The sequence below is a fragment of the Ciconia boyciana genome, chromosome 9, assembly GCF_034638445.1.
Source record: "Ciconia boyciana chromosome 9, ASM3463844v1, whole genome shotgun sequence".
NCBI classification, from domain to species: Eukaryota; Metazoa; Chordata; class Aves; order Ciconiiformes; family Ciconiidae; genus Ciconia; species Ciconia boyciana.
Window position 1 is genome coordinate 25,905,246 of NC_132942.1, and position 26,732 is coordinate 25,931,977.

At 38.2% G+C, this 26,732-nt stretch overlaps 1 protein-coding gene and 1 long non-coding RNA gene across 6 annotated transcripts in view; one reads left to right on the top strand and one right to left on the bottom strand.

Moving 5' to 3' along the window:
* Positions 1-26,732, bottom strand: part of LOC140657119 (uncharacterized) — a 73,267-nt gene that overhangs the window by 33,905 nt on the left and 12,630 nt on the right. The gene's annotated exons all lie outside the window — the stretch shown is intronic.
* Positions 7,883-25,268, top strand: LOC140656921 (receptor-interacting serine/threonine-protein kinase 2-like). 5 transcript variants are annotated; one of them, XM_072873200.1, is made up of 13 exons: positions 7,890-7,995; positions 9,608-9,695; positions 10,486-10,651; positions 12,907-13,060; positions 14,509-14,664; positions 14,806-14,954; positions 16,782-16,831; positions 17,974-18,135; positions 18,894-18,979; positions 20,299-20,367; positions 21,179-21,347; positions 22,256-22,408; positions 23,731-25,268. In XM_072873200.1, the coding sequence occupies exons 1-13, from the start codon at positions 7,978-7,980 to the stop codon at positions 24,048-24,050; spliced, it is 1,740 nt and encodes a 579-aa protein (XP_072729301.1). In that variant the 5' UTR covers positions 7,890-7,977; the 3' UTR covers positions 24,051-25,268. The 5 variants fall into 5 exon arrangements, with proteins under 5 accessions (XP_072729304.1, XP_072729301.1, XP_072729302.1 ...); XM_072873201.1 differs by having other exon boundaries at positions 22,325-22,408; positions 23,731-25,267; XM_072873202.1 differs by having other exon boundaries at positions 7,931-7,995; positions 9,608-9,679; positions 23,731-25,267.

The following is a 26,732-nucleotide window of genomic DNA, read 5'->3' on the forward strand; positions in this document are numbered from 1 at the left end:
CCTATTCCAGTGTTCAATCACCTTTATAGTGTTTTCCTACATTTAAACAGTTTCCTGTACTTCAATTTTGGCCCATTGCCTTTTGTCCATTCACTGGGCAACATTAAGAGTCTTGCTCCATCTTCTCTACTTCCTCCCATCAGGTGGTTGTATACATCAGTAAGATCCCTCTGAATCTTATCTTGAAGCTAAGCAATCTTTATTCTCTCAGCCTCTCCTCCTATGTCAGATACTCCAATTGCTTAATTATCTAATCATCTTCCTGATCCTTTGCTACACTCACTCCAGTATGTCCATGTCTTTCTTGTACTGGGAAGCCCAGAACTGGGGATGCAACTCCAGATGTGGTCTCACTAGTGCTGAGCAAGATCTCTCTTGACCTACTGGCAACGTTCTTCCTAATGCAGCCCAGGATGCTTGTCATCCTTCTTTGCCACAAAGGCACATTGCTAGCTCACATTCAGCTGCTTATCTGCTAAGGACCCCAAGGGTCTCTTCTGCAGAGATGCTTTTCAGCTGGGTGGCCCCCAGCACGTACTGGTGCCTGGATTTCTTCCTCACAGGTGTGAAACTTGGCATTTCCCTTTGAACTTCACAGGACTCTTGTTGCTCATTCCTTCATCCTGTTGACTTGCTTCGGAGTGGCAAGCACAGACATTGCCTATTAGTCCAGAGGGTCACTAAATTTGGTGTACACACTGCCAAATGTATGCTGTTGTATTTTGCTTTAACAGGAAAATATTTTCAGGGGACGTGCATACCATTGTGCAAATATGCTTAATGCCAGCTGCTTCTCACAGTCATGGACCTGAGCCTACGTTTGGCATCTATGTAAGCTGGAAAGACCATCGCTTTTCCCTAAGCCTGCCAGTGTTAGGGGTCATCAGCTTCTCTTGCACAATTTATAAATGTTTTCTTTTTAATGTTTTCCATACAGCTGTCTGTTTTGCTACCTGCTTTCCTGTACTACTGAAGCCAAGAGGAAGTGGGTGTTATGTCACTTCAGGACATGGATAAGCCTTGGTGGTTCTTTGTCTCTCACAGTACAATGGGGGAATTTGCAATAGGTCATTTCTTTTTGTTGCTGCTTCCTGGAAAGAACACAATAGAACAAAGTCCACCCTGTACAGCCTGTTTTCACTCATGTCACACTGCTATTTTCAGCTTTAAAAAGCAAAAGGCAAAAAAAGTACTTAAGGTGATATTATTAGAAGAACAGTTTACTTTTCAGTTAAGTTCATTTGCCTCTATTAAAATGGTAGTTAGATAATTGAGAAGTTAAAAAGTCAGAATATCAGTCCCAAAAGAAGATTATCCTGCATTATTGCAACATTTTCTTAAACCGTGTGACTATTATTATATTTTTGGCTCAAATATCTTTGCTACAGATGAGATGCTGGCTTCCAAAGAAAGCTAGCAAGATAGCTAAACAGACAACACACTACTGAGGACAGACAGCACTTGCTTTCTCTAGCTTGTTTGGACACTGCCTACTTGTCTTTCTCGCTGCATGTCCCTGTTCTCTCATCACTTTCACAGCAGAAATGATAGTGATCTCCATGGGCTAAGCAATTAAAAATTTACTGGAAGAAAGTGCTAAGCAAAAGCCAAAGATTGCAATGTTTAGTCTCCTTTGAGGAGTTCATATGCAAAGTTGCCATCTCAAACATTCAAAAATTCAGCCTCTCAAATGATTTCAATGAGACTGTGTAATAAAAAACAATGTCTTGTGTTTAGTTGTCTTCCAAACTCTTGGGTCTGTAATGAATAGAGTTTCAGAGGGTTTTGATTTGGCAGCCTCCAAATGAAAGCTGAAACTTGTATTTAGCCCCTTGATTACTGCAAGATCTCTTAAAACTATTTTACTAATAAATTTTAAACAGGATTGAAGTTTCATAAGTAGATTTTTTTGTATAAAAAGACTTGCTTTTTCTTTTTTTAGGTGCTATCTCTTCACATCACTCATGCAATTAATGGATTCTAGCCCAGTGTCCTGGTTTCTGCTGGGATAGAGTTAATTTTCTTTCTAGTAGCTAATACAGTGCTGTGTTTTGGATTTTAGTATGAAAATAATGTTGATAACACACTGATGTATTAGCTGTGGCTAAGTAATGTTTACACTAGCCAAGGACTTTTCAGCTTCCTGTGCTCTGCCGGGCGCACAAGAAGCTGGGAGGGGGCACAGCCGAGACAGTTGACCCAAACTGGCCAAAGAGCTATTCCATACCATACGACGTCATACTCAGTATATAAACTGGGGGGAGTTGGCTGGGGGGTAGCAATCGCTGCTCAGGGACTGAGTGGGCATCAGTTGGCGGGTGGTGAGCAGTTGTATTGCTTGTTTTTTCCTGGGTTTTGTTCCTCTCTCACTCTCTTGTTGTTTTCCTTCTCATTACAATTTATTATTATTATTATTATTATTATTATTATTATTATTATTATTATTATTACTATTACTATTACTATTATTATTATTATTTTGTTCCAATTATTAAACTGTTCTTATCTCAACCCATGAGTTTTCTTACTTTTACTCTTCTGATTCTCTTCCCCACCCCACTGCGGGGGGAGAGTGAGCGAGCAGCTGTGTAGTACTTAATTGCTGACTGGGGCTAAACCACAACACCCAGCTAAAATTTCTCAGGTTGACAAAGGCTTCTTTGATCTGCAAAGGGCAATGACACTTGTGGTTGGAAAGACTGTTGAGAAACCAAGGTAAATTCTCCTTTTTTTATGTCCTCTGTGTTAGTTGGCCACTTTCCACAGAAGAGAAGGAAGTACTCATCTCCAGCAGTGTTGGACTTAATTCCAGTTTAGTGTGTTAATGACCAAATTCAAAGAATATGAACTCAATAGAAGCCAATTTTAGTAGAGCACAGTTTCACCATAGGCAGAGTGTTTTCCTAGATGATTGAAAGTCCACTGACGTTTACTGCAGCAATTCAGAATTCTTTCTCCATGTCACTAAATGCAAGTGGCCTACATGCAGACTTGATTATACTAACACTTAAAAGGAAGTCAGTAGCAATCTGTGTCTTTCAGATGCCTTTAATGTACATGTTGTTGCAACTTTGAAAAAGCAAACAAAAAATCCCAAAACAAACCAACCCAAACCAGCCCCACAATGGAAAAGCAACTTTTAGTTTAGATTAGATTTTTTTTTTAAATTCCTTGTTGATTATCTGTGCTCACTTGCATTTTCATATTTCAGAATTGTCAGGTAGAGGAAACACAACACTTAGGATCAAGCCAATTAAAAAACTTGCCCACTTTCCAGTGGAAAATCCAGGAGGCAGGCATGGCATTGGTAAAGATATTAGTGCTGTGCTCTTCCATAGGATGGGCTTCTTTTGGAGATTTGATGAATATGGTTGTACCTTCTCTCTCCTTGGAACAGGTATCCTTAGGGGAGCAAGGAGGGAGTGCTCACTATGCTCCTTTGCCTAGAAGAGCTGGAGTTTTGCTTGGTATGTGTAAAGGCTTTGAAAGCCTGCTTATTCTGTCTCACATACCTTTGCTATACATTCACAGCAAGGTCATACAATCTAGGCCTCTGTCATTTCACCATTAGCTTACTGGAACTATTTATCTGCAGGTACATAATTGATGGACCTGGAGGTTTAGCTTTTCTCCACCCTGTCTTAATATTGTTTAGTACATCATGTTCCAAAACAGATCACAAACGCTTGGGATGTGGACTAGGGCACTTTTTACAAACAAGTTGAGGTATGATATACTAAGCTCTCTGCAGTCTAGGAGTTCTTAATCTTGTTCACATTTACATGAATTATGAATTGTGATACCTGTTTAAGATTCCACTATTTAAAACAGTTGGGTAAAGAATTAACAAATTTCTCTGGTACAATTTAATTAGCAGAGGTGCTTGGCACTGCTCGTTTTACAGAAACTGCCTAAGGCCAGCAGCTGTGATACTGTTGTTTAGTCATCTCATTAATGACAAGGTGAATGTTACGACTGTTTACCAAAATAGCATGGTATGGGTGTTTGAGGAAACAATTTTCTTAAATAAAAAAAAAGGAAGCCTTAGTTCAGCTGCCAATCCATGAAATGGACAGCATAATTTTGTATGTTGAAGTATTCCATTACAGTGGGCAACTATTGTGCCTGTTTGGAGTCCTATCTTCTAGAGCGAGATTATTATATCATTGGCTGCACTCATGCACTATAGCTTAGGTTTTATAAAGGTGAAATACAGAGCATTTGAATCCCACAAATTTGAAGCCCAACAACATTTTAATATTCGTTTCTTTCAAGACCTCCTGAAATACACGCCAAAGAAACAGCACCTTAGAACCTACCTCTTTGCCAAAAGTTATCCTGTACAGATGCTCAACTGGAATAACCAGATTCAGAAATGATGATGGGAACCTTCTGAAATATCAAAGTGTAACATTTACTGAACATGCATCAGAGGCTTTGGTATTCGGGTCATCTTAATGCTTCAGTCTTCTGGTACTGTGTCATTCTTTCATTGCGCATACTCGCTCTATTAATGCTTTGTCTTATGCTGTGGTCCTTTAATGCTGCTTCTTGTAAAGCTCCCATTTTGTTTTAAATTTGACTGTAACTGGGTTCACTCTCCGTGACTATTCTGAGGGGGAGACCTATAAACCACTTGTGTCTTAAACCATGTTATCCTTTAGGCATCACTATTATTGCTACTTTCAGGATGTTAAGATGTTAAGAAAATGTTTGTGTTCCCTATATACTGTCTTAGCTTGTGGGTGAGCCACAAAAACAAGTTTGGATTGAAAAAGCAAATGTTCTAGTTCTTGCATTGTTATGGTTAGGTTTTAAAAGACCTTCTTTGGACACTTTGAAAAGTTCAAATATGGTGGGTTTTTACTGTTTGTTCTTTGACACTCAGGCTCAGAGTTTTGTTTGTCTTCTGAATGAAATAAAAACTGGTCTTCGGGTTTTGTGAGATCCATGGCTCTTCTGAAGGACTTAGGCTGTCATTTAGCATGAACAAATGTACATATGAGAAATAACATACTGTCTCTGAATTCCTCCTGCAGTTATAGTCAGACACTGTCTGCTACGTATAATTCCAATCGTGCTGTGATGGCTGGAATTGCTCACTAAATAAGGAATCCTGCAGACACTCACATAATGGTCATCTTAAGTGCTCTTCAGATTACCTTCCTGTTCATTGTTGTTCCCCCTTGCATATGGTTGGAAGTGCACTCAGTGGTATTTCTGTTAGGATCTCAGTCTTTCCTGTCCTTGATGATAGCACACAGTCTCTAGGCATCAAGCAGCTACTGTTTTTGGCAAGAGTTGTCTGTACTTCTCCAGAATCCATGTATTTAGGTATCTGTATGGCAATGAATGAATCCTATGCATAGGAGATTAGAAAGATTCAATGTCTTTGTTGAAGACATTTCATTCCATTATTCCTTGCTGGAAGGTTTTATTACAAGTATTTTCCATAATTTAAAAAAAAAACAACCCCCCCCCAACAAACAACCAACAACTTACTGACAGTCAAACTAAACTTTAGTTTTCTTAATTTAGTCTAATTACTGCACAAGACAGCCCTTGTTTGAGCCTATAGAGGTTTTTTCCTTGCCCATTATTTATAAGCTTTCTTATTATGTGAGAGGTTTTAAATTTCTCTGGATAAATTATGTGTAGGTAAAATACTAACTGATTCTTTTTAATTAACATGTTCAGTAATAATGAAGTTTAATTAGTTCAGACCTGCACTGCAAATTGGCCTGTATGTTTCTGGTTTCTCCAAATATAGATTAAAATTAAGCTTTATAGTTTTATACTGAGATTTTTAAGCTGAAAACAATAGTCAAAAGGAGTAAACAAATGCAGGATTGTTCTAGTACTCTGCTTCCCCAGCATGTGATATTCTAAAAATACAGAAGTACCTGAGACTACTTTAAGTGTCAAAGAATTTCTGCAAAATTAAGTCCTTCAAACTGTCTACAAAGCTCCCCCTAAGAAGTTTCTTTAATTAGTTGTAAGGATTTTGAACAGCTGTGATTCTGCTGCAGTACAGTCTGAGCCTGACAGGCTAATACCTTAAACAGGGGAAAATATTTGTAATGTACTTTTTACAGACGTGTAGACTATGGACATGAATGCGTTGTTGATAAATCAAAGCCAAGGGGGGGAGGATCCTGTGGCCACAGCAACTTGACATGCTTCCAGCCTCCTCCAGAACTGTTACAGCCCACTTGTTTTACATTTGCTACTTCAGCTCCATTGTACTAATTTCACTTTTGGAGGGGTGTGCTGGGCAGAGAAAGCTTATGCTGGTCAGATAGCTACGCCTGCCAGGAAATAACGCATTGTACATGAAGGCATACTCCACGCTTCCTACTTGTAGTGTGCTTCCTCTCAGGCCACGGAGCCCTAACCACATGATTTTTAGATGTAAGGGACTTTCCTGTGATCATGGCAGGATTAAGTAACTGCCCTACTGCTTGTTTCCTTCCTGTTGGGGGATTAGGATTTGATCCAAAACCAACAGAAGTCTGTGGACAGAATCATTGACTGACACTGTTTTTTAAAGTCAGACTCTATAAATAAAGACAGTCTTCATGGAGTGCAAAGTTTGAATAAATGCGATCAACTGGAGTGGCTGCTTTCTCCTAAAGTCTCCACCCTGCATCCAGCAGTCACATCAACCTTCAGTGTGAATGTATATGCCAGGGGCCTAGCAGGAACACAATTAGGCCTTGTAGAGTTTTGACAAAATTAAAGATATTCTGGACCTTTGATATTTTCTAGCCCAGCCTCCTGCTCAAAGCAGAACTACCAGCAGTGCTGCACCAGGTCAGCCATGGCTTTGCCTAGCTGAGTCTACAAAACCTTAAAGGATGGAGACTGTACAGCCTGAGTGGCCCAGTGCAGTACTGCATTACCCACCTGGTGAAAAAATTTTTCTAGCACTTGGCTTGAACCTCTGAAGTAGAGACATCTGCCTATGCCACTGGTTGTTATCTGCCACTATGGAGGAGAATTTGGTTCTATCTTAATAACTGACCTTGAAGTAGCTGCGGGTTTCTAGTGGACACCCCCCTCACTTAGCCTCTTTCACCTAACTAAACAAGACTGGCTCCCTCAACCTCTCCTTGTAAAGTATGTGCTCTAGGGCCCCATTTTGGTAGCTGTCTACTGCATCCTCTCCAGTTTCTCAACATTTTCTTTGAACTGAGGGCCCTAAAGCTGACTACTGTATTTCAGATGCAGCCTCACCAGTTCTGAGTACTGAGGCATAATGACTTCTCTCACTTTGCTGACTGCATTTCTAATATAGCCCAGTATGCAATTTTCCCCACTTGTGATGAGAGCACACTGTTGGCTTGTGATCAGCTTAGCTTCCAACATAACCCTTTACATCCATCCATCCACCATACATCCTTTTCAGCAGGGCTACTTGACAGTCAATTGATCCTTACTTCTTCTTTGCAACCTAATGTTACCCCTATGCTTACCTACCCTCTAACTAGAAAACCAGCATTTTTCATCCTGTTTTAAGATCAATGTGACTTTTAAAGTTTAAAGGTATTTTGTACTTGTTCTGTTGTTTTGATCTACTGCAGAGATAAGCATCAGCTGCACAATCTGTATACAGCTCTACACACTTCTGTATCTGGCTGTATCCAATATGGTGTTTTTCACTGTTACATAGCTTTCCCTCTTGGCATTCCTCATTGTGGAAAAAGCAGACATCCAACCTCTTTTTCTGTAATTGCTCTCATTAATTACAGGCAGTTAACAAATCAGCCTGTGAAAACCCATCTGCAGTCACTGAAGAGTTACAGTTTGTATATCCGACCAGGAAATTTTAGATGTTTGCAGGCAGCCAATAAAAGGAGAGATCAACAACACAGCTGACTCACAGGCAGGAAAGCTTGAGCTGTGTTTGAGTGCAGTTCAACACTGACTTGCACTTGGTATCTGCAGCAGTTTCGCTTCATTGTTCCACAGTTTTTTATGCCTGTATTTCCAGAGGTAAGTTGATTTTTGTTTCCAATTTCTTTTATTGAGACATCTGAATATTAACACAACATAGAGTCTCTCTCATACTAAGGAAAACATCTCCGCTATGAATTATTTTTTAAAAAATTAGCTTTAAAATTAGAAACTTGAAATGAATGGTTTTATAGCAGTCGCCCTCCTGCTCCTGCCTGCCCAACTAGGGGAAGATGACAAAGTTGTCTGAGACTTTTAGTGTCTTACTAAAAAGTAATATGAAACCCTTCATTGCAAAGGTCACCTAAGAAATATTGGTTTTGTGGTTTGATAGTGGGTTTTTTAAAAGGGTCTAGGAGAAAAAGCATTCAGAAGAGCAGAACTATTGAAAAAATGGCTTTCATACCAAACTTGCAATCTGGGGGGTAGAGAGAGACTTAGTTATCTGTAATTCCATGATAGTCCCATATTCCAAGATTAGTCCCTCCAACTGTTTTAGGAATCTGGGTAGCACCCTGGATAAATAAAAGAGCTCTCATTTTAGGGTTAAGCTCTTTTGGAGATTATCAGCAAATCACTCTAAGTCTAGGTGTGGAAACAGATGTACAAACTCAGACACGGGGACAATGGTGCTTGGCATGTCATGGTTTGTAACAGAGAAAGATTGAAGTGGTTTTCATTTTGTTTTTAGAAAATCTCTAGTTAAATTAGGTTTTGCAAACCCAAAATAGGAGCTGATGGCTAGGTTTTGTTTTTAGCTAAGTAGTCAGTTAGCAAGAGTTTAAAAAACTGTTATAGCTTTACTTGATTCAATTTTAAATAGAAACAGATACTTTCAGGAATGGTTTAAATCCTATATTCATTGTTTGATCTTCCTTGTACTATATTTGGAGCTGAGAAATTATTTTGGCTATTTAAATGATTATTTATCATGGTATATAATAAAAATTAGACATAATTTTGCTCTTGCCAGCTTTCTGATTGCCTCCTTTATATTTAGGATTTGTAGATCTGTGGTCTGTCTTTGCAACTTTAAAGGATAAATGGCTCATTTGGAAATTTATCTTCATTCAGAGCAATCTTTTCAATTTTTATGAAACTCTTAACCTGTCAGCCTCATACCATATTGGATTAATTCTTTAAGGAAACTCTGAGACACCTGTTGCTTTCAAACTACAATAATCTAACAAAAGCAAAAAATTCAACTGTGCTTTCCTGTCAAAATCAGATGTTGTTGAAGCTGAACTCGTAAATCAGCTGCTGAATTTTTATTTGCATTTTGATTGTGGTTAAATGCAAAACTGAGCTTAATACCCCTCTGTGATTGTGAATGTGCCTGCATGGCACAGCTTAAATACTAATATTAACTGGAAATAAGTTGGTCATGAACTAAAAGCAGTTCAGCCATGAGCATAGGCCAATTTATCTTCAGGTTTTTGTTTCTACTTTACTCATGGATAACTAGTGATCTGCTCAAAGTCAGAAGACTTTCAGGCCTTCTGCATTCCAGGAGCTCTTTTTGTAGAGCCCATCTTCTAGAAGGGCACAATTCACACTCAACAGTCCTTACTGGTTACTTCAAATTTTTAGCCTGGTTACTTCAAATTTTTAGCCCTGTTACTTCAGTTCCCTCATGTGTTTTCTTTTCTAGCCCTGGTCTACTGGACTCCGAAGGGAGTATTCCAGCTGGAGTTCTTCTGACTCACTGACCGCTGATCTTGCAGTAATCCTTACCAATGGTTTTATCCCATCTGTTTTGTTTGCTTGCTCATTTTCCTCTTTCACCACTGACTTTTGGTTATTCTCTAGTCTAATGTAGCTTCACAGATGTAATTAAAAATGGTTCTCATGTAGTAACACAGTGGGCTTTGCAGAGGTTATCTCTAATCCATGTGCATCACCATGCAATGTGTCTGAAACATTCAGATGGCCCTAGAGAGTTACAGTACAGACAGAGTACTGGCCAAATTAGTGGCTGCTATAAAGACACAGCTCTGTTTAGCAGAGTTTTGCCAGCTTACAGCAGGAAGAAATTTGTCTTTTACCTTGCTTTTGTGTTGATATGTGATCTTGTATTAAAGAAGATATGCAAGAATGATGCAGAACAGACTTGCACGAATTATTGAATTGCCTTTTTTATGAGAAGCAGGGAAATGATTTCTGTCTAGCATGTAACTGTAAGACATTAGTTTGTTGTCTACATAGTTCAGTATCACTTTAAAATCACATTTTGTATTATAAATAATGGCCCCACATTTCAAAGTCATCAGATGGAAATAATAATGAGCAATTAATTAGCACCTTGCAGCCTCAGCTGGCAAGTTATGGTCCAGACACTCCTTTGCAATTAGTGCATTTTTCCTGTCTTTATAAGGAAAGTCTGACACAGAGTGGTAAAAGGAAGCCTGTTCGGTTAGGGTAATAGTTATTTGGGAATTAAGGGGTGGTGCAACTTCACTGTGCTTTGGTAGTAGTTACAAAAAGTAGTCCTTAAAACTTTTTTTCTTTTCTGCCATTTTTTCCCCCAAGCCAGCCATCAAGAAATGGCCAGATCATTACCTGTAGTAGCCCAGGAAGATTTGGATAGCTTTACCTTGACCACAACAGGCTCAGGCTTTGCACTCAAAGCCTTTCATATTTCTTGGAACACTCACATCTTGGTGAAACTGCTGACCAGCCAGGACACTACAGAGAGGTATGTGTCTTATTTGGCCAACTATCCACTCAGGTGGGCAGCACAGACCTGCAGTGATGGAACCAGAATGAATTGTGGTATGCCCAGGATCATCTGATCTCTAAACACATCTCCATTCCTAAAAGCCCAACTAGCCAAGAGCCAACTTGGAGGCAGTTATACTGAGAAACAAGCTCTATGGTTTTTTACAATTTTTTATAAAAGCAGAGCTTAATCCTGAAGTCATTAATTATCTCTACTATAATAATGTCTGCAAACCCTGATCAGTAATACTCAGCCTGCTATGGTGTTACATCTTTCTGGAGGTCCCTGAAGAGGTCTCAGTTGAATTTAATCTAAAACAGCATGTACAGCTGAGGGAGTAGAGAAATGGGAGGAGGGAGGGATAATGGTCAGGGTTACAAGGCAGTGAGATGTGTACGTGTCCTGATTATAAAAACAAACAAGCAGTAACTGGTGGGTGTCAGCCTACTGACCACAAAATTTCGGTGTGTGACAAAAACACAGAAAGTTTCCAAGAATAACCACAAACTACTTTTGATGAAACAAGACGTTTTAGGTCCAGTGACCTAAAGCATTTTAGGGAATGCAGTGACCTGACTGTTTATCAAAAAAGGAGTGTCTGATGTGCATCTAGGCACTAGTTACTCTTGTTAACTGAGAATGCTGCGATTCAGGTGGCTTTTGTTAAAAGTAAAATACTAAAGTGTCCTACTTGAATACATAGTGTTTGGTTTCATTATAAAGGCAGAGGAGGAAAAAACAGTATTTCATACAAATATTTTTAAATTGACAGTTTAAATTGTCAGTGATACTTCAAAAACCAAATGCTGCCAGAATTTGGGAACAGTTAAAAATTTTAAGGGTTTTTGTGTTGTGTGTGTGCTTTGTTTTTGGACAATAGAAGTCCAGCAATTTTGTAATTGGAACCAATGTTATTTGTTTGGTAGCTTCTTTAAAGAAAAAAGTTTCCTCTGTCCCCTGTCCACATTTTCTTTAAATTAAACAAACAAACCCCAAAACAAAACAGTTAAAGTTACAGAAATCAACATTTTACTTTGCTTTAAATTTAACACACTATCCTGATTTGGCATCTTTTCACTCAAACTTGCTCCCTAAAACTGAAACCACTGTTCTGATTTTCTTTCTACCATTCTGATCTCTTGTTTATACTACACGGTGTGTAGGAAAGCTGGGAGAATAAACTGTGTTTTACTCTGGCTGCAAAATGTTTAACTGTGTGCTGATGATGAATATTTAGATTTGTGGAAATAAGTGTTAAAACAGGTGGGGCTGTGAATTACTTCCAGTGATTAGTTTATAGGCTTGTGAATCAACACAGTAAATACGAGAAACTGAAACTGAAGTCTCAATGTAAAGGCTGGTTAGAATAATGAGAATGAGCTCCAGGTCTGTTGAAATCACCTGAACTTTGAATGAATTTCAATGAATTTTCAGCTCACAAGTACCATAAAGTAGAAATAATCAGATCTTTAAAATCGAACATACAATTAACAAAAATTGAACCTGTAGCAGAAGCTCAGTTATTTCCATGAAAATGCACAATTGACTTGACAGTTCAGTGTTTCCTGTGCACGAAGAAGTTTGAAATCCTTAGACAACAAAACTTTATTCTTCTGATTATGATCAAAGCAAAGCTTTGTTATCTCTGTAAATAAACTGTTTGAATTCGGGTCTATAATCCAACCACAGTTGAGCTTGTATCAAATTTGGCAAAGTCAATAGAGTGGTACTGCTTACATCAAACCTGAATTCGGCTTCACTTTCATAACACGCTATGACATCATGTATCACTTATATAACACGGTCCTATCAGGTAAGCATGGAAGATCATAATTTCCTTGTAAATGTTGATCTCACTAATAGCAAAAGGATACAATACAAGTTCTTGGAGATGGTAAGGGGAAAAAAAGATTTTGCATAATCTAGCATTTGATATGATTCATTTTTCTCCTGCCTTCACACTTCATGCCTGCTTTAAACTGTGCTCTTATGTTCATATTAAAGCATCCAGAGGTCTTTCATGTTATATTAGAAAAATACACTACACAACAGACTGCTTCATTTTCTTAGAATTGTTTGGAATATGATATAATATTGGTTTTATTGGTAGAATTATATTAGCTTGTGTTCAACCATATGGTTATCTCTCGTTTCCATATCCTACACTGTCTCATCTCTAGCTGAAATTCCCGTCAGTCTAATCTGCCTCTAACCCTTGCTATTTTTTACAGGGAGTGGAAGTTGCTACTTCAGGATATAGCAAATGTCAGATCCTATGAGTCTGAACGTCTCCTGCCTCCTCTTGGGATTTACCAGTACCATGGACTTGTGGGGATAGTGACTGAATGGATGAACAATGGATCCCTCCACTCACTCATCCATGAGGTATATAAAAGAAGTCATCTTTTATAGGACTGTTGTGGTTTAACCCCAGCCGGCAACTAAGCACCGCCCAGCCACTCGCTCACTTCCCCCCAGAGGGATGGGGGAGAGGATCAGAAGGGTAAAGGGAGAAAACTCATGGGTCAAGATAAAGGCAGTTTAATAGTTAATAGTTGCTGAGAGCTATTGTAACTAGCCTGGAGGAGAAGGGGAAGGTGAAGGAGTGGGGGAAAGTGTCCCTCCCTTGTCTCCCCCATAAATTGGCTCTCTGAGGAGAAAAGGTAAAGAGTGTAATTATTAATAGTTTCCAAGAGATGGTTCCTGAAGTACGGAGATTATGGCAATGCTGAGTACAAATACCAGATTAGTCTCACGACCAGTAATTTTATCATATCATAAGCCAGTGTTACACAGTACAGCAAAATGATAACCTTAATCCAGCCCCCAGAGATGATAAAAAGCACAACAGGGAACATATACAGCAAGTGAGTTGTTACATAACACAACTCTGAACAAGCACAACAACTCTGAGAGCAAATAAATCAACATTCTGACCAGCGACTATTAACCTAATAATGAATGCTTATAACAAAATTGTTTTCACACGCTCTAGTCAGATCTGTTGTTATCTCAACCCTTCAAGCCCCACGTTGGGCACCTGAAGGAGCGGGGGAAAACTTGTTGTCCTGGTTTCAGCTGGGATGGAGTTAATTTTCTTCATAGTAGCTGGTATAGTGCTGTGTTTTGGATTTAGGTTGAGAATAATGTTGATAACACACTGATGTTTTAGTTGTTGCTGAGCAGTGCTTACGCTAAGTCAAGGACTTTTCGGCTTCTCATGCTGCCCTGCCAGCGAGGAGGTTGGGGGTGCACAAGAAGCTAGGAGGGGACACAGCCAGGACAGCCGACCCCAGCTGACCAAAGGGATATTCCATACCATATGATGTCATGCTGAACAAAAAAAACTGGGAGGAAGTTGGCCCGGGGTGATGTTTGGAGTGATGGCGTTTGTCTTCCCAAGTAACCGTTATGTGTGATGGAGCCCTGCTTTCCTGGAGATGGTTGAACACCTGCCTGCTGATGGGAAGGAGTGAATGAAGTCCTTGTTTTGCTTTGCTTGCGTGCGTGGCTTTTCTTTATCTATTAAACTGTCTTTATCTCAACCCACGAGTCTTCTCACTTTTACCATTTCTATTCTCTTCCCCATCCCACCGGGGGGGGGAGTGAGAGAGTGGCTGTGTGGTGCTTAGTTGCTGGCTGGGATTAAACCACGACAATGATAAAATTAATTACAATGGCAGCCAGAAGAGAACAATCACCATGTAAATTATGGACAGTAGTCACAGTCAATCTGTTCTTTAGCTTCTGTATTGTACTTCTGTTTATTGTCAAATGAAAATGTGAATAGTAACAATTTCACACTACCAAAACCTGTATTTTGTGTTACTTAGCATCAGCTGTACCCAGAACTTCCGTTTCCCTTACTCATAAGGATCCTGTTGGATGTGGCTGAAGGGCTGCATTACCTTCACAGCCTCGAGCCTGCTTTCTGCCACTGCAGCCTGAAACCTTCCAATGTGCTTTTGGATATGCAGTACAGAGCCAAGGTGGGAGCTTCTACATTTAGCCTATTAATGTAAAATCCAGTGATTGTCCTATTGTTGCATATATTTATCCTAATAGTCAACATTTAATACCAAGACTTGAGGTATTGTTACTAAAATTTACTTTTTCTCCCATCTCTGTAGATATCAGATTATGGTCTAACCAACTGGAGGAAACAGCAACTGAGGTCAGACCTGCAGAACTGCAATGAGAGAAACTGCCAGGATTTAGTGTACCTCCCTCCTGAAATACTTGAAGGAGGCCTTCCTTCCCAGGAAGGTGATATTTACAGGTGAATGGCATTTCTAAGGACAGGTCATACCTAGTCCTTCCTACATTTTACAATGTTGCCAAAATACTTATTTTCAAAGACTCTATAGTAAAAATGCCAGATCTACATAATGCAGTAGGATAGCGTTCCACATGAGGCCAGTTACAGCTGTGAATTAAATTTGAAATTCCCCATATTTGGTGAATAATATACCAAGGTTAAGAACTGTTCTCAAAGGTCATCATAAAAATATTTATATAATGGACCTAAACATTTAAGAAGTGCAACATAGCTGCCAAAACTTTTTCATATACATTTAGAAACCTGATAACTACAATTCACGTGGTTTCTAAGCGTGAACTGTTGTTGGCTTTAGTTTCAGGAAGAACTGTTGATGCTTAGGTGAGGCCCAGGTAAAAATATGACCTTTCTCTCAATATTGTCCCATTAAGGTCCTATGGAATCTCTGCTGGAATAACTTACTGAGCCACTCAAGCATTCACGCTTTTTAAATAAGGTGATTTATACAAAGTAGGAAGATTACTTACTGCCACATGTCCCGTTTGGACATGTTACATGCTTTGCAGTTGCCTCAAAAATTAGACAACCTCAAATTGCAACTATTGTCTGTATGGATGTTCATCTTTACAAATGGCATACAGAGCCTGTGGACTAACATTATAAATAACTTTTAAGCACGACCACTCTTCTGCTCTCAGAGCTTTTATGGAGGCAACAAATTTAAACTCTTGCTTTATTGTCACAGAGGCAGGCTCTAAGATGAGTCAAATAACACATACACTTGAGGAGACCTATAAATGATGTGACTAATCTGATGCTGTTCATAAACACAAGATTTTTGCGCAGGAAGAGTGGCAACTTACTTTCAGGTGGCATAATTAATCTTCCAGCATGTCATTCTTATATAATTTTAGGTGCTCAGATGTGACTCAGTGCATGAGATAGGCGCATGTCTAGACAGTGGTGCAACAGAGAAAACAAAAGTATGTGTCATGTATGAAATATTACTTAAGTACATGTAAGTTACATGTGTGTCCACATTATATCAGTACTTTCCTAGAGGGTATTTAAGTAAAAGCACTTTCAGATTTTATGTGGAAATAAGGCAGAAGAGGTTCTTTTAAACACTGTAATTCAGCACTATTGCAAGATACATCAGTAAGCAGATAAGTTTATCCTAGAACTGCTTCTTCCCCTTTTGATTGCTTTGCTTCTGACTCATCGATAGCCTGCTTCCTCTCTTCCAGCAGGGTCCTTGCTTCTGCCTCTGATTTTGCAGATTGAGCTTTTTATCAAACTATGTTTTATACCATCTGAGTTGTGGGTTATATATGTAGATCTATGTTATCACTGGAATACTTTATAAGATGTTAGAAAAGGAAAAAGGCATTTGAAGCTTCATCAAAATTTGCTGAAGAAAATAGACACACAGTGGGTCAGAATCAAGTTTTTGGTAGGTTAACTGATGTGCTTGTTAGTACCTGCTGAAAAGTCCAGCTCTTTCAGCTGCTATTTAAATTACTTGAAAACAAAACAAAAATTATAAAGGAGCACAGAAGATTCTGAAATTTTTACAAAAATGTTTACAAAAAATTTAAAAAATTTAATTCTAACTGATTTATTTTATAAGAACAGTTCAGTTGAAAACTGAAACTTAATAACGCAGGAAAAAGGATCTCATCAAATTAGGAAAGACTTGGATAGACTTTGGCTTGAAAACCTCCTTTCTCTTAAACCAATAAACTTGCTCTTGGAAATGAGAACTTAGATATGGATTGCAAACTAATGAATGATCCTTTGCTGTTCTCTTCCCCCCCCCCCCCCCAGTTTTGGAATACTGTGTTGGGAGAGCCTAAGCAGACGGAAACCCTTTGAAGGTATTTATCTCTCTTGTTCATGTCAGATTTCGTGTAGCCCTAATCTTTTCCACAAATTCCCTTACTGTAGGGAAATTATGATACAAACAGCACTGTCTTTTCAGATGTCCCTTTGCCTTAAATTACTGTTACAGCACATAGTTCCACATTACGGGATGTAAAGATTAGAATCCCTCAGCAAATCCTAAGTGTTTCCAAAGAAGCTGATCTTTCTGCAGGGGAAAGGTGTAGCTTCTTACCTAACTTGTGTCATCTCTCCGTGCTTGCTGAAGCACTGTGTTGCTGAGTTGGGTTTTCTGCTTACCTTTAGTGAGAAAGAATACCACTTTATATTTGATAGTTGTCATTTTAAAATCAGGGAACATTTTAGTGACAAGCAGCTAACTGGATGAGCAGAATGCTCATTTTTAAAGTTGCTGTGAGTTTTTCAAATCCCAAAAAAGAAATGCCAGTTCATGCTGAATTCTCTTAAGTAAGCAGGGAATCTTACTTCATTAGATGAAAGTGTGAGCAGTTTTAAAGAACTTCGTTTGCAAAGCATTGTATAATAATTGTCACAGTCTAGGAATGATCCCTGTTTCATGGAGGTGGAGGTCAATGAAAGGCTTCTTTGCTATGGGCTCAGTTCTGCATGGCAAAACTGACTGAAGGACTCCTGTATTTTACAGGCAGAGGACCTTTTAGAAATACTGCATAGAATAGTATCTTAATGTTCATACAGCTTATGGCTGCCATCTTGTGGCTGCCCAAAGTAGATTTTTTTTTTTAAACAATAGGAGTTATATTCCTATAGTGCAGGTGTAAGGCTTTATATAAAACTGTGTGCTTAGAATATACCTATAACAATTACATGTATTCCTGAGGTATCTGTGCATATAGTTTACAAAGCGTGTTTACATATCCATTTGTGACTTAGTACTTGGACAGAGTTCTTTATCCTGAAATGTCCTGTTGCAATAAGTAGCTATAGTTTATTGTTAAAGGTTAGCTTATCTATTTACAAAAGTGTTAATATATTTTTGCTTTCAAAAACGCAGTCTTTGTTTTAAAATATACAAAATAAGTTATACTGGATATCCTTTTAAGAGAGTTCTGAGGTCTTTTAATATATTTTTGCAGTGACATTTTCCTATAAATTGCAGGTCAAACAACCCTGCTGGGATTTTTGAGAGGAATCCGCAGCAGTCTGCGGCCTGGCATTTCAGAAAAGTTTATACCAAGCAATTTGCCTGAGAGGAATAGACTGTTGCACCTTATCGCTCTGTGCTGGCATCAAGAACCAGATTATAGACCATGTACTGCAGGTAGGGTTCAGGATTTGTGTTCTTTGCAAGATTTGTAATGGAGGTAGTCTTGCTGGGAACGTTGCTCTAGCACTCTAAATCACTGACAGAACAAATGAAGTGGAAGTAGTCTTTAGATCATCAGACCACTGTAGATGGTTTTTCTAACTGAAGCTTCCTACCAGAAATGGCTTGCTTATCTCCAAAATTGTGTTTAGTATAAAGTAAAAATGACTACAAACAAAGGGAGGAATATGATTAGCTATATATACTAGTTTAACAAAGATCAACCTGTCTTCAGCATTTCTTGATTCCAATGTATAACCAGTTCCCTTTGAAGTGTGCTATCATTGTTTACTTTAGTGGAATTGTTATGTTTATCATCTGTTTCTAAAATGATAGCCAAGAAATGTTAAAATTGTGATATTTGAGGACTTTTGAGAAAACTTTCAAAACTGAAGTGCTGAGGAAGCAATTTGCATATAGCTTTATTGTGATAGATGTATACAGTCATGTGCAAATCTTTTGCAAGTAAGTTCACTACATCTGTATGAACATTTAAGAAAATATGATTTTAATGTGACTGTAACCATTCTTTAAAATCAGTTCAAAAAGGAAACCAAGAGGAGGCAAGAGGTGGAAGTTGTATTAAACTAATTCCATCTAGTTCATTCAGCCGCTCAACACAATAGTAAAGTTAGTTGCAATACATTGATGTCTAAATATATAAACACTTTCATATGCAATGTGGTATTTAAAATGCTTTATTATCCCTGCAGAATGTGTAGACCTTCTAAATGGAATTTTGACTCTTATAAATAAGGAGGCAATTTCTGCTGCAATCTACAATCTGGTGGATGCAAAGGTTAGTGCAAAATTAAGTTTTGTTCTCCTACAAGGGCGTTACTTGATTCTTTTAATTGCAATCTTTGTGGCCCAAAACCAGGAAAGGTTTTTGTTTTCATTATTTTATTGGACATGCCAGAGAGCTGGAGAGTACCCTTTGGCACTTCAGAATCATAGAATTATTACAGAACCTGGACAGCATTAGTACCTGCTGCAGCAATACTAGTACCAGCACTTTTTTTGTGTGCTTCACTGCTTCTAAATTGACATGCTTCAGGCACAAGAAACTACTTGTCCTAGGGTCTAAGAGCGTTCTCTGATACTGCAGGAATGGGTAGGGAACGGTCAACAACTGAGGAATACAGCTAACTCCATTTATGTCTCCATTGCCATGGGAAATCTGGCATAAATCTGACTGCCACAAATATAGCTATATCCTATCTAGTTAGATAGTCATAGTGGGGAAAACTAGTGACACATGCTCCAGCCTTTGAACAGGTATTCTGACTCCTTTTACACCCATGCTGTGTTGTTGGTTTCATTGCTGTGCTGATCTGACTTTTTTTATGTTAATGCATGCTGGATTATTTCTACGTTGCGATCACATTCTGGGATTATAGAACAGACTCGATCAACGTTTTAATAGGTGGCATAGTTATAGTCCAAGTCATTTTTACCACTATTGAAGTTTATTTAGGATTGTACTACGAAATATTACATAATCTAATGCTTCAATTTCCCTTGAGCAAGGTTTTATTCTCCTACTTGCTAAATTGAACAGTAAATAGTGCTCTTTGCCAAACAACTGAACTGATAATATGTCCAAAATGACTGTGAAAATGCTACTGGAGATTCTTGAAAATTGATTGATTCGTAAGCATTGAAGTATATAAACTAAAAATAGTTGAACAAATCTGCTGCAGATGTACAAAATGGAAAAAAGTTACAAATATTGACACATCCTTATCGCAGACAGTTTGGCGTACTAAACACAGGATGGCCCTGCTCTTTGGATACTTAAAGGAAAACATGTTATAGCTAGCCCATCTTTCTCTCTTTCTCTCAATACAGGGCTATTTTCACCTTCCCTCGCATGATTCAAAACTGTCTTTTAAAATAAATTTGAAACAGCAGAAGCAGTAACAGAGTAGAGTTGTGTCAGATTCTATGCCCACTTACATGCGTTAAAATGCAAAATTGCTCTGTGCAATTTGCTGTTACTATATATCGGCGTACCTGAGAGTATAATATATATTGTCAGTGTCTTGCTCCTGACAACTGTGAATTGAACAAACCATATGTATACTTACTAGAGTTACTGTGCTATTTTTTTTCCAGGAGACAGCACTTAATGCATGCAAAGGTTCAGAAATATACACATTGCAGATAGGCATGTGCAATTCAGAGGTAAGTACATGGCATGAGAGTCCTACAAGAGTACTTCATAAGCTGCTCACTTCTCCTGCCAGCCCTGACAATGTATAATACAAACACTGTGGGGCAAAATGTCCCTAACCCTTTTTTGTCCCTAACCCTTTTTTGTCCCTAACCCAGATAACTCCATCCAGTTAACCAACAAAACCCACTATTTTACCTTATTTTGAGCAGCTGACTCTGATGTTGTTCTTGCAAAAACAACCTCCTCCATGTAAGAGTTGCTTCAAACCTCTCCTTCTTGAAGAGGTCCTAATGAAATGGCAAAAATCTAACCTTTCTTGTAGTGTGTTCAAAATGTTGGCTGGAAAAAGTCCTAGGCTAGCATTTTCAACCAATTTTCTTAGATCAAGGCCAACTGCTTTGTGATCACTCCAAAATACAGTTAACTCCCATTTCCAAAGTGGTTTTGTCACTTGTGGCAGGCCAGGCAATACTGAAAGATACAGAGATAGAACTGAAGCTCACATGTCTGGATCAGAGCTAGCTTTAAACAGCTCAAGTTCTGGTGACACCATGGCTGCTGGCAGCACAGGCAGCAGAAGCAATCCAGGACTGCAGTAAACCCTAGGACAGTTAGCCTATGGATCTGTGCTGCCACAGTGACCCAAGGAAACTAGCTAAAGTTGAATTAAGTATGTCTGTAGGCTCAACAGCTGCATACCCACCCTGCCCTGCACTGTGTGATACTACTGCCTTATATTCCAAGAGAAAACTGCTTAGCAAAGATTTTGGAACAAAAGTTTCCAAGAATATAATTCTTCTCTATTTTGATCTTTTTCAGGTCATCTGTTCACCGAAACCCAACCATGTAATCAGCAAGAAAATTCCTTTTGTAGTGCCAAGCTTGTCTACTATTCTACTTGGTAGCAGTGCAAATAATGCAGGAAGAGAAAATATTCTTGAGATGGGTCTGTCAAATACTATCTCATGGAACACAACAACAAAGAAAGGTCTCTACCTTGAAACATATTCAGCTCCAACTATTCTAAGAACAGGATAAATATTACCCGTTGTTCCATATACATGTTATTTTCCATGTAAAATTGTCCCTTCTCAGAAGTACAGCTGTGCCCTCTACTGGTATCATCTGAAGCATGAGTTCAGTGCAGAAAAAAAAGGTTCCACAATACTTTTGATTAAGAGTGCAGATCAAAAAGCCTCTTTCGGTAAATTTTTTTAGAACCCTGACCTGTAATGTACAGCTGCCCTTCCCTCACACATCAAAAGCAACAGGCAACATTTGACAGAACAAGTCCCTCCTGGGAACCACACTCCCTTGTGCCACCAGGAGTAACTGCTTTTTTGTAATTTCCTAATAAGAAAAGGAGATAGTTTTAAAAAGACTGTTGCCAGGAACATGAGAATGTAGGAATGGTGATTACCAGGAATCATAAATAACTTCCTTCTGCCTTTCTGATTTGGATTTGTCCTGTCAAAGTGTTTAAATTTATGTCAAGTGATATATTTCCTTAAAAGCTTTTTCTGTACTCCTCATGTCTTTGGATACAAAACTTGAGCCATAGAAGTCAATTCACTTATAGCAACATCTGCATTTCCAAGCATTTTAGTTCTGATCAATGAGATTCTGATCAATCTCATTTTAGTTATGTTCCATAACTTCAGAAACAAATTCCTACAGACAGTTTGAAAAAGTCAGATGTGTGTAGTAATATATGCCAAAATCTTCCTAGAAATAATGATGTATTGATGAAGGCCCAGAGAACAGCTAGTAATAAGTAAGTGCTCTCAAATTAGTTTCCACTTCAGTTCCAGTACTCTGCAGTGGCTGGCATCTGTATAATGTTCTGTTGTTGTTCAATTCAAGGGCCTCATCTTACTCATCTTAAACTTCTTCTAGATCACCCAGTCTCTGACAGTAGAAAATCAAATTCCTTTTGCACAATTCCTTTATCTGGTTCAACTACAGGCAAAGAAAGCAGTCAGCATAAGGACGCACCACTGGCTCTTAAACACAGAACACAACCTATGCATCATGAACAAGTGGTGACAGGTAAGACCCCCTTTACTGTTTGCGGTGGCAATATTCTCCTTGGCCAGATCTTGGTTATTAAATTGTTTACAGTTTGGGGGACAGATATCTCTAAATTTTGTGCTCATTTTCAGGTATTTAATGTAATAGCTTCTCCAAACTTGATACAAATGTCTCATGAGTCTATTTGTGTATAGCTGCGACTATGTTCTCAGAAGTTCAGGTATTGGCCACTGAGAACATTGGCTTGTTCTTTTCCAGGGTCATACTCAGGCTGAGAACAGTTCTGAAAAGACCGTCATAAAAATACAAAAAATATAGCACACATTGAATGTGAAAGACATTAGTTGCCTAAGTCTGGGAAATTTTTTTTGTAATTTTAAGCTGTGTATTCTATACCTCTACAAAAGTAGCTATTGACTACAGAAACAGGTGACTAGGAGGAGGGGGGACCATTCATTTCCTTACTTACATTGTCTTAGTTTTTCCTATTGAACAGAGGCAGAAAAGGCCTGCTTCTGATTTGTGAAGCCTGTAGCAAGAAGCTTTATGAGCTTTTCACCTAACTTTTTGCAAGCTGGCATATGATAGTTCTCACATCTAGCTGGCCATCCTTCTCCACTTCAATTTACTTCTGAGTGATTACATAATTTCTGGATAAATGAACAGACTAGTTCATGCAGGAAAAGTTCATCACAGAACTCCACTGGCAACAATTAGAAATCGGAATGATAGAGGCATGGTGTCCAAAGCAACAATGGCTTTTGGTTATTAATTTTCTCTTGGTGTATGGTATTTACTGACCCTAAGGTCAGTACTAAGTATTCTAATCAGTTTGTGAAAAGAGACAGAACCCAAAGTTCTTGATCATGTTGCCAAGAGTATTACTTTTGTTACTAGTTTTGGCTTTGACACATATTCAAGTTCCCAGTTTCACAATACATGTTTCAAACAGTCCTACTACCCTGAACTACCTATTAGCTTTTTTTCCACTTTCTACAGGACAAAGTTTCCTCATCTATGTCAAGCCAAGCTGCTTTGCATAAAGTTTGATGCAGATGCTAGATGAACAGTGTGAGACCTGAAAATCTCCTCCCCTTACACAATCTGAGCACTTAATAATCTTTAGAAACACTTATTTTCTGCAATCTGATCTTCAGGAGTTTTGAACAAAAGATGAAAGTACATTGGACTAGTTTTGAACAAAGAATGCAAATAGACTAACTCTTCCTACTCCTTTCCTCTACTGAGTTTATATTTCTGTGTTGATGCTATCACTTGCTAACAACTTCTGGAAGAAAAGAGCATATGGTTTACCTCATTTTGTTTCCTTGTCACTCAAGATCCTTGCTGCAAAGGAAACTGCTGTCAAATACTAGCCTGCCAGAGACAGACCATACTGAGCTGCATGACAGAAGGACGTCTCAACCACATCCTCGATGTCCTTCGCTCACAGCAAACGTTGTCCCGAATGGATTATGAAACAATTGCCTCTTACCCCACAGTGACTGGCCGTGCTCGGGCATTGTTGGACACTTGCCTTTGCCTTGGAGAGAGCGCAGCACAGGTGGTAGTGACTGCACTTTCAGTGACCAAATGTAGTCCTCTGAGACGAGGCAACCATTGCCCAGACTGTCCTTCTAAGGGAAATAGGCTGTTGTGACTTATTTTTTTGCAGTTTGTTACATGGATCAGAGCACTGGTAATTTGGAGTGGCAATGATTCATGTTAATTGCTCATAACCCACTGACTGAAGTCAATCCTTCCTACAGTCTATGATTTTAGTCCTCTAGTGGAAAAAGCTAGCTGGATTAAAAGGTCAAGTCAACCACTGCCTGAAGAAATTACCAAGACTGGTATAACAAATTCTAATTTGGACCTCAGATGGGAAGAGTGCAATGTGTGCCAGAGCAAATAGACTTCAAGTCAGATGACACCTTATTTCCCTGTTATTTTTTCTTTTTTTTTTTTGAAGGGAGGAAAATGGATCATGACTTTTTGGAGGTCACACTATGGAAGAATGGCTGTTACTGAATCCTTCCAAATAAGAATAGCAAACAGGGTACTCTGAGGAGAAAAAAATTACTGCCTTTCACCGAGCTCATATCTGAGCCAGCTGTTAGAGTGAAAGGCTTAAGAGAATCAAGAAATATTTCTTCAACAGAGCCTTAAGTAAGACTTGGAAATTTTATGTTATGCATATAAATTATTTTATTTTCACTCACAAATGGTCATACGCTCTGAAAATGGGGCACCGATAGCAGCACTTTAGAGAGGTGGGGCTTAAAGTATTTACTAAATAGAAAAACATTAATATTTTACATCCTTGTAGTTCTCTAAGTCTGCAGTTCAAATGTAAAATTAAACCAGGAAGAAGAGGTGCCAAACTGATAATTTGAAACGGTGGTTCTGCTGAACTGCAAAGGAAAGTAGTCAGATTATTTTAATTATAATGAAAATGAGGTTATATAAAATGCTGGTTTTCTGAAAGCACAGTGGGATTTCTTCAAGCTTCATGGCACTGGATTAACATGAGAACTTGTTATACAACCTACAAGTGTTTCAACTGCAAAACCATGTTACTCTGTTTTGCTATGTTGCATTTGTTCTTCTCTGCAGTTTCAAACTGCTTATTGAATTCAGTAGTTTGGCAGGTTGCAATTTTAAATACAGTGATGATGTGTTTTCTAGGCACATCTAAGAAACTTGTTACATCACATACTACAATGCTGCTGGAACCATAAACATTTTTTTAACGTAAATTCATTAAGCTCTAAGACTTCCTTGAGATAATATATTGTTACAATTAAAAGTAATGTCTATCAGAATATGTTGAAAATAGTTTTGCCTATTAAAGGAGCTAAACATCTACTTCACTGTTGAATTTTATTTTTTTTTCAATCTACGCTTTAAATGGGAACTTTCAACAGACTAGATCAGTCTCTGCTAAAAAAGGATGTCTTGCTTGTGAGGAAAATAACTGCTGTCATGGTGTTTTGCCTGTTTAGAAGGCATAAAATAATCAGAGTAAAACAGATAATCATTCACCTGTGGGAAATATTTACAGACTTTTAAGAGGGAAACTGGCAATATTGTTGAAGCTTAATTATCAGCTTTCAAAAATTATTCCATTCAGTTGTTCTGCTGGATACTTTATACTTCTGTGAAAGATGTATTTCTGTGAAAAATCAGGCAGGCTATGCTGATTTTTGTCATTATGTTTTTTACATAGAAACAGTTTTGGCTCTTTTCTTGAAAAGAGCCTACTTGAGAATATAATTTGATGCCAGACCTAAGCCCAGTCTTAACTGTTAACAGCAGAACTGGCATCAAACCAGTGGGAGCACAAGTTTATCTGTTCTCTCCTCATATTTAGCTTTCCAATTTAAGTATCTGTAATAGGATGTGACCTTAGAGTTAGTTCTATTACTATCATGCTTACCCAAATTTCTAAAAGATAATGCAAGAAGACATTTTGTAACCAATTATAAAACAAAGGCAAGTTTGTTACTTCATGTTCAAAAGAGCCTGAATAGAATTCTTTAAATATATTATTTAATAATTAACTCTATCCACAATCAGATTTTTGCCACCTTTCTCAACTGAAATCAATGCAGGAGTCTGAGATTTTCGTATTGATACTTTGGCTAAAAGCATTGTTATAACTAGCTATGCTACTACCAAAGCCTTGCTATAAACATACTTAAGTTGATGTAGCCACATGCACAGACTTCCTCATAACTCTCCCTTGTGTAATCTAAACATTTAAATTTTGGGGTTTCTTGACAGTTGCAGCTGTTGGGAATCTTTAAGTGTGGTATTTTGAAGGGATGCTACTAGTTTATTGAAATGAAACTGCTGTTGATATAAAAAAGTTTTGATTACAAAACTAGAATACAGTGACCTGAAACTAGCATCATTTCATTTTGTCTCACCAAAAATACATACTCTTATAAGGCCTATAATGTGTTGGCTATGTAACAAAGACGTTAATGTAATGTTGTGATCATCGATGTGAAATATCAAACTGCTTAAAGCTTATGGTATTCTGCTTGTATCCAAGCCAGTTAGTTCGTTAGATAAGATTTTTATTGCCCTTGCCTCTCTTCTGCAGTTCTCTTGATATCACAAAACAATATAGAATAAATGACACTGAGCAAGAGTAAAGATAGAAGAATCAAAGAATACTGTTCTTTAGTATCTATGGGGAGAAACAAGGCTTGAATTTGAAGAACAGCTGGAGTCCCAGGAAGGAAATATAAAACATGGGTAACTCTAGAAAACAACAAAGGCAATCATAAAAAGAAGTCACTTCAGGACTGACCATACAAAGTGATTAGTAAAA

What these genes read in the sequence shown, in the direction of transcription:
- LOC140656921 (XM_072873200.1), top strand. An exon ending in CAGACGGAAACCCTTTGAAG is followed by an intron (nt 16,832 to 17,973) that starts GTATTTATCTCT and finishes TATAAATTGCAG; the next exon opens with GTCAAACAACCCTGCTGGGA. An exon ending in TTATAGACCATGTACTGCAG is followed by an intron (nt 18,136 to 18,893) that starts GTAGGGTTCAGG and finishes TTATCCCTGCAG; the next exon opens with AATGTGTAGACCTTCTAAAT.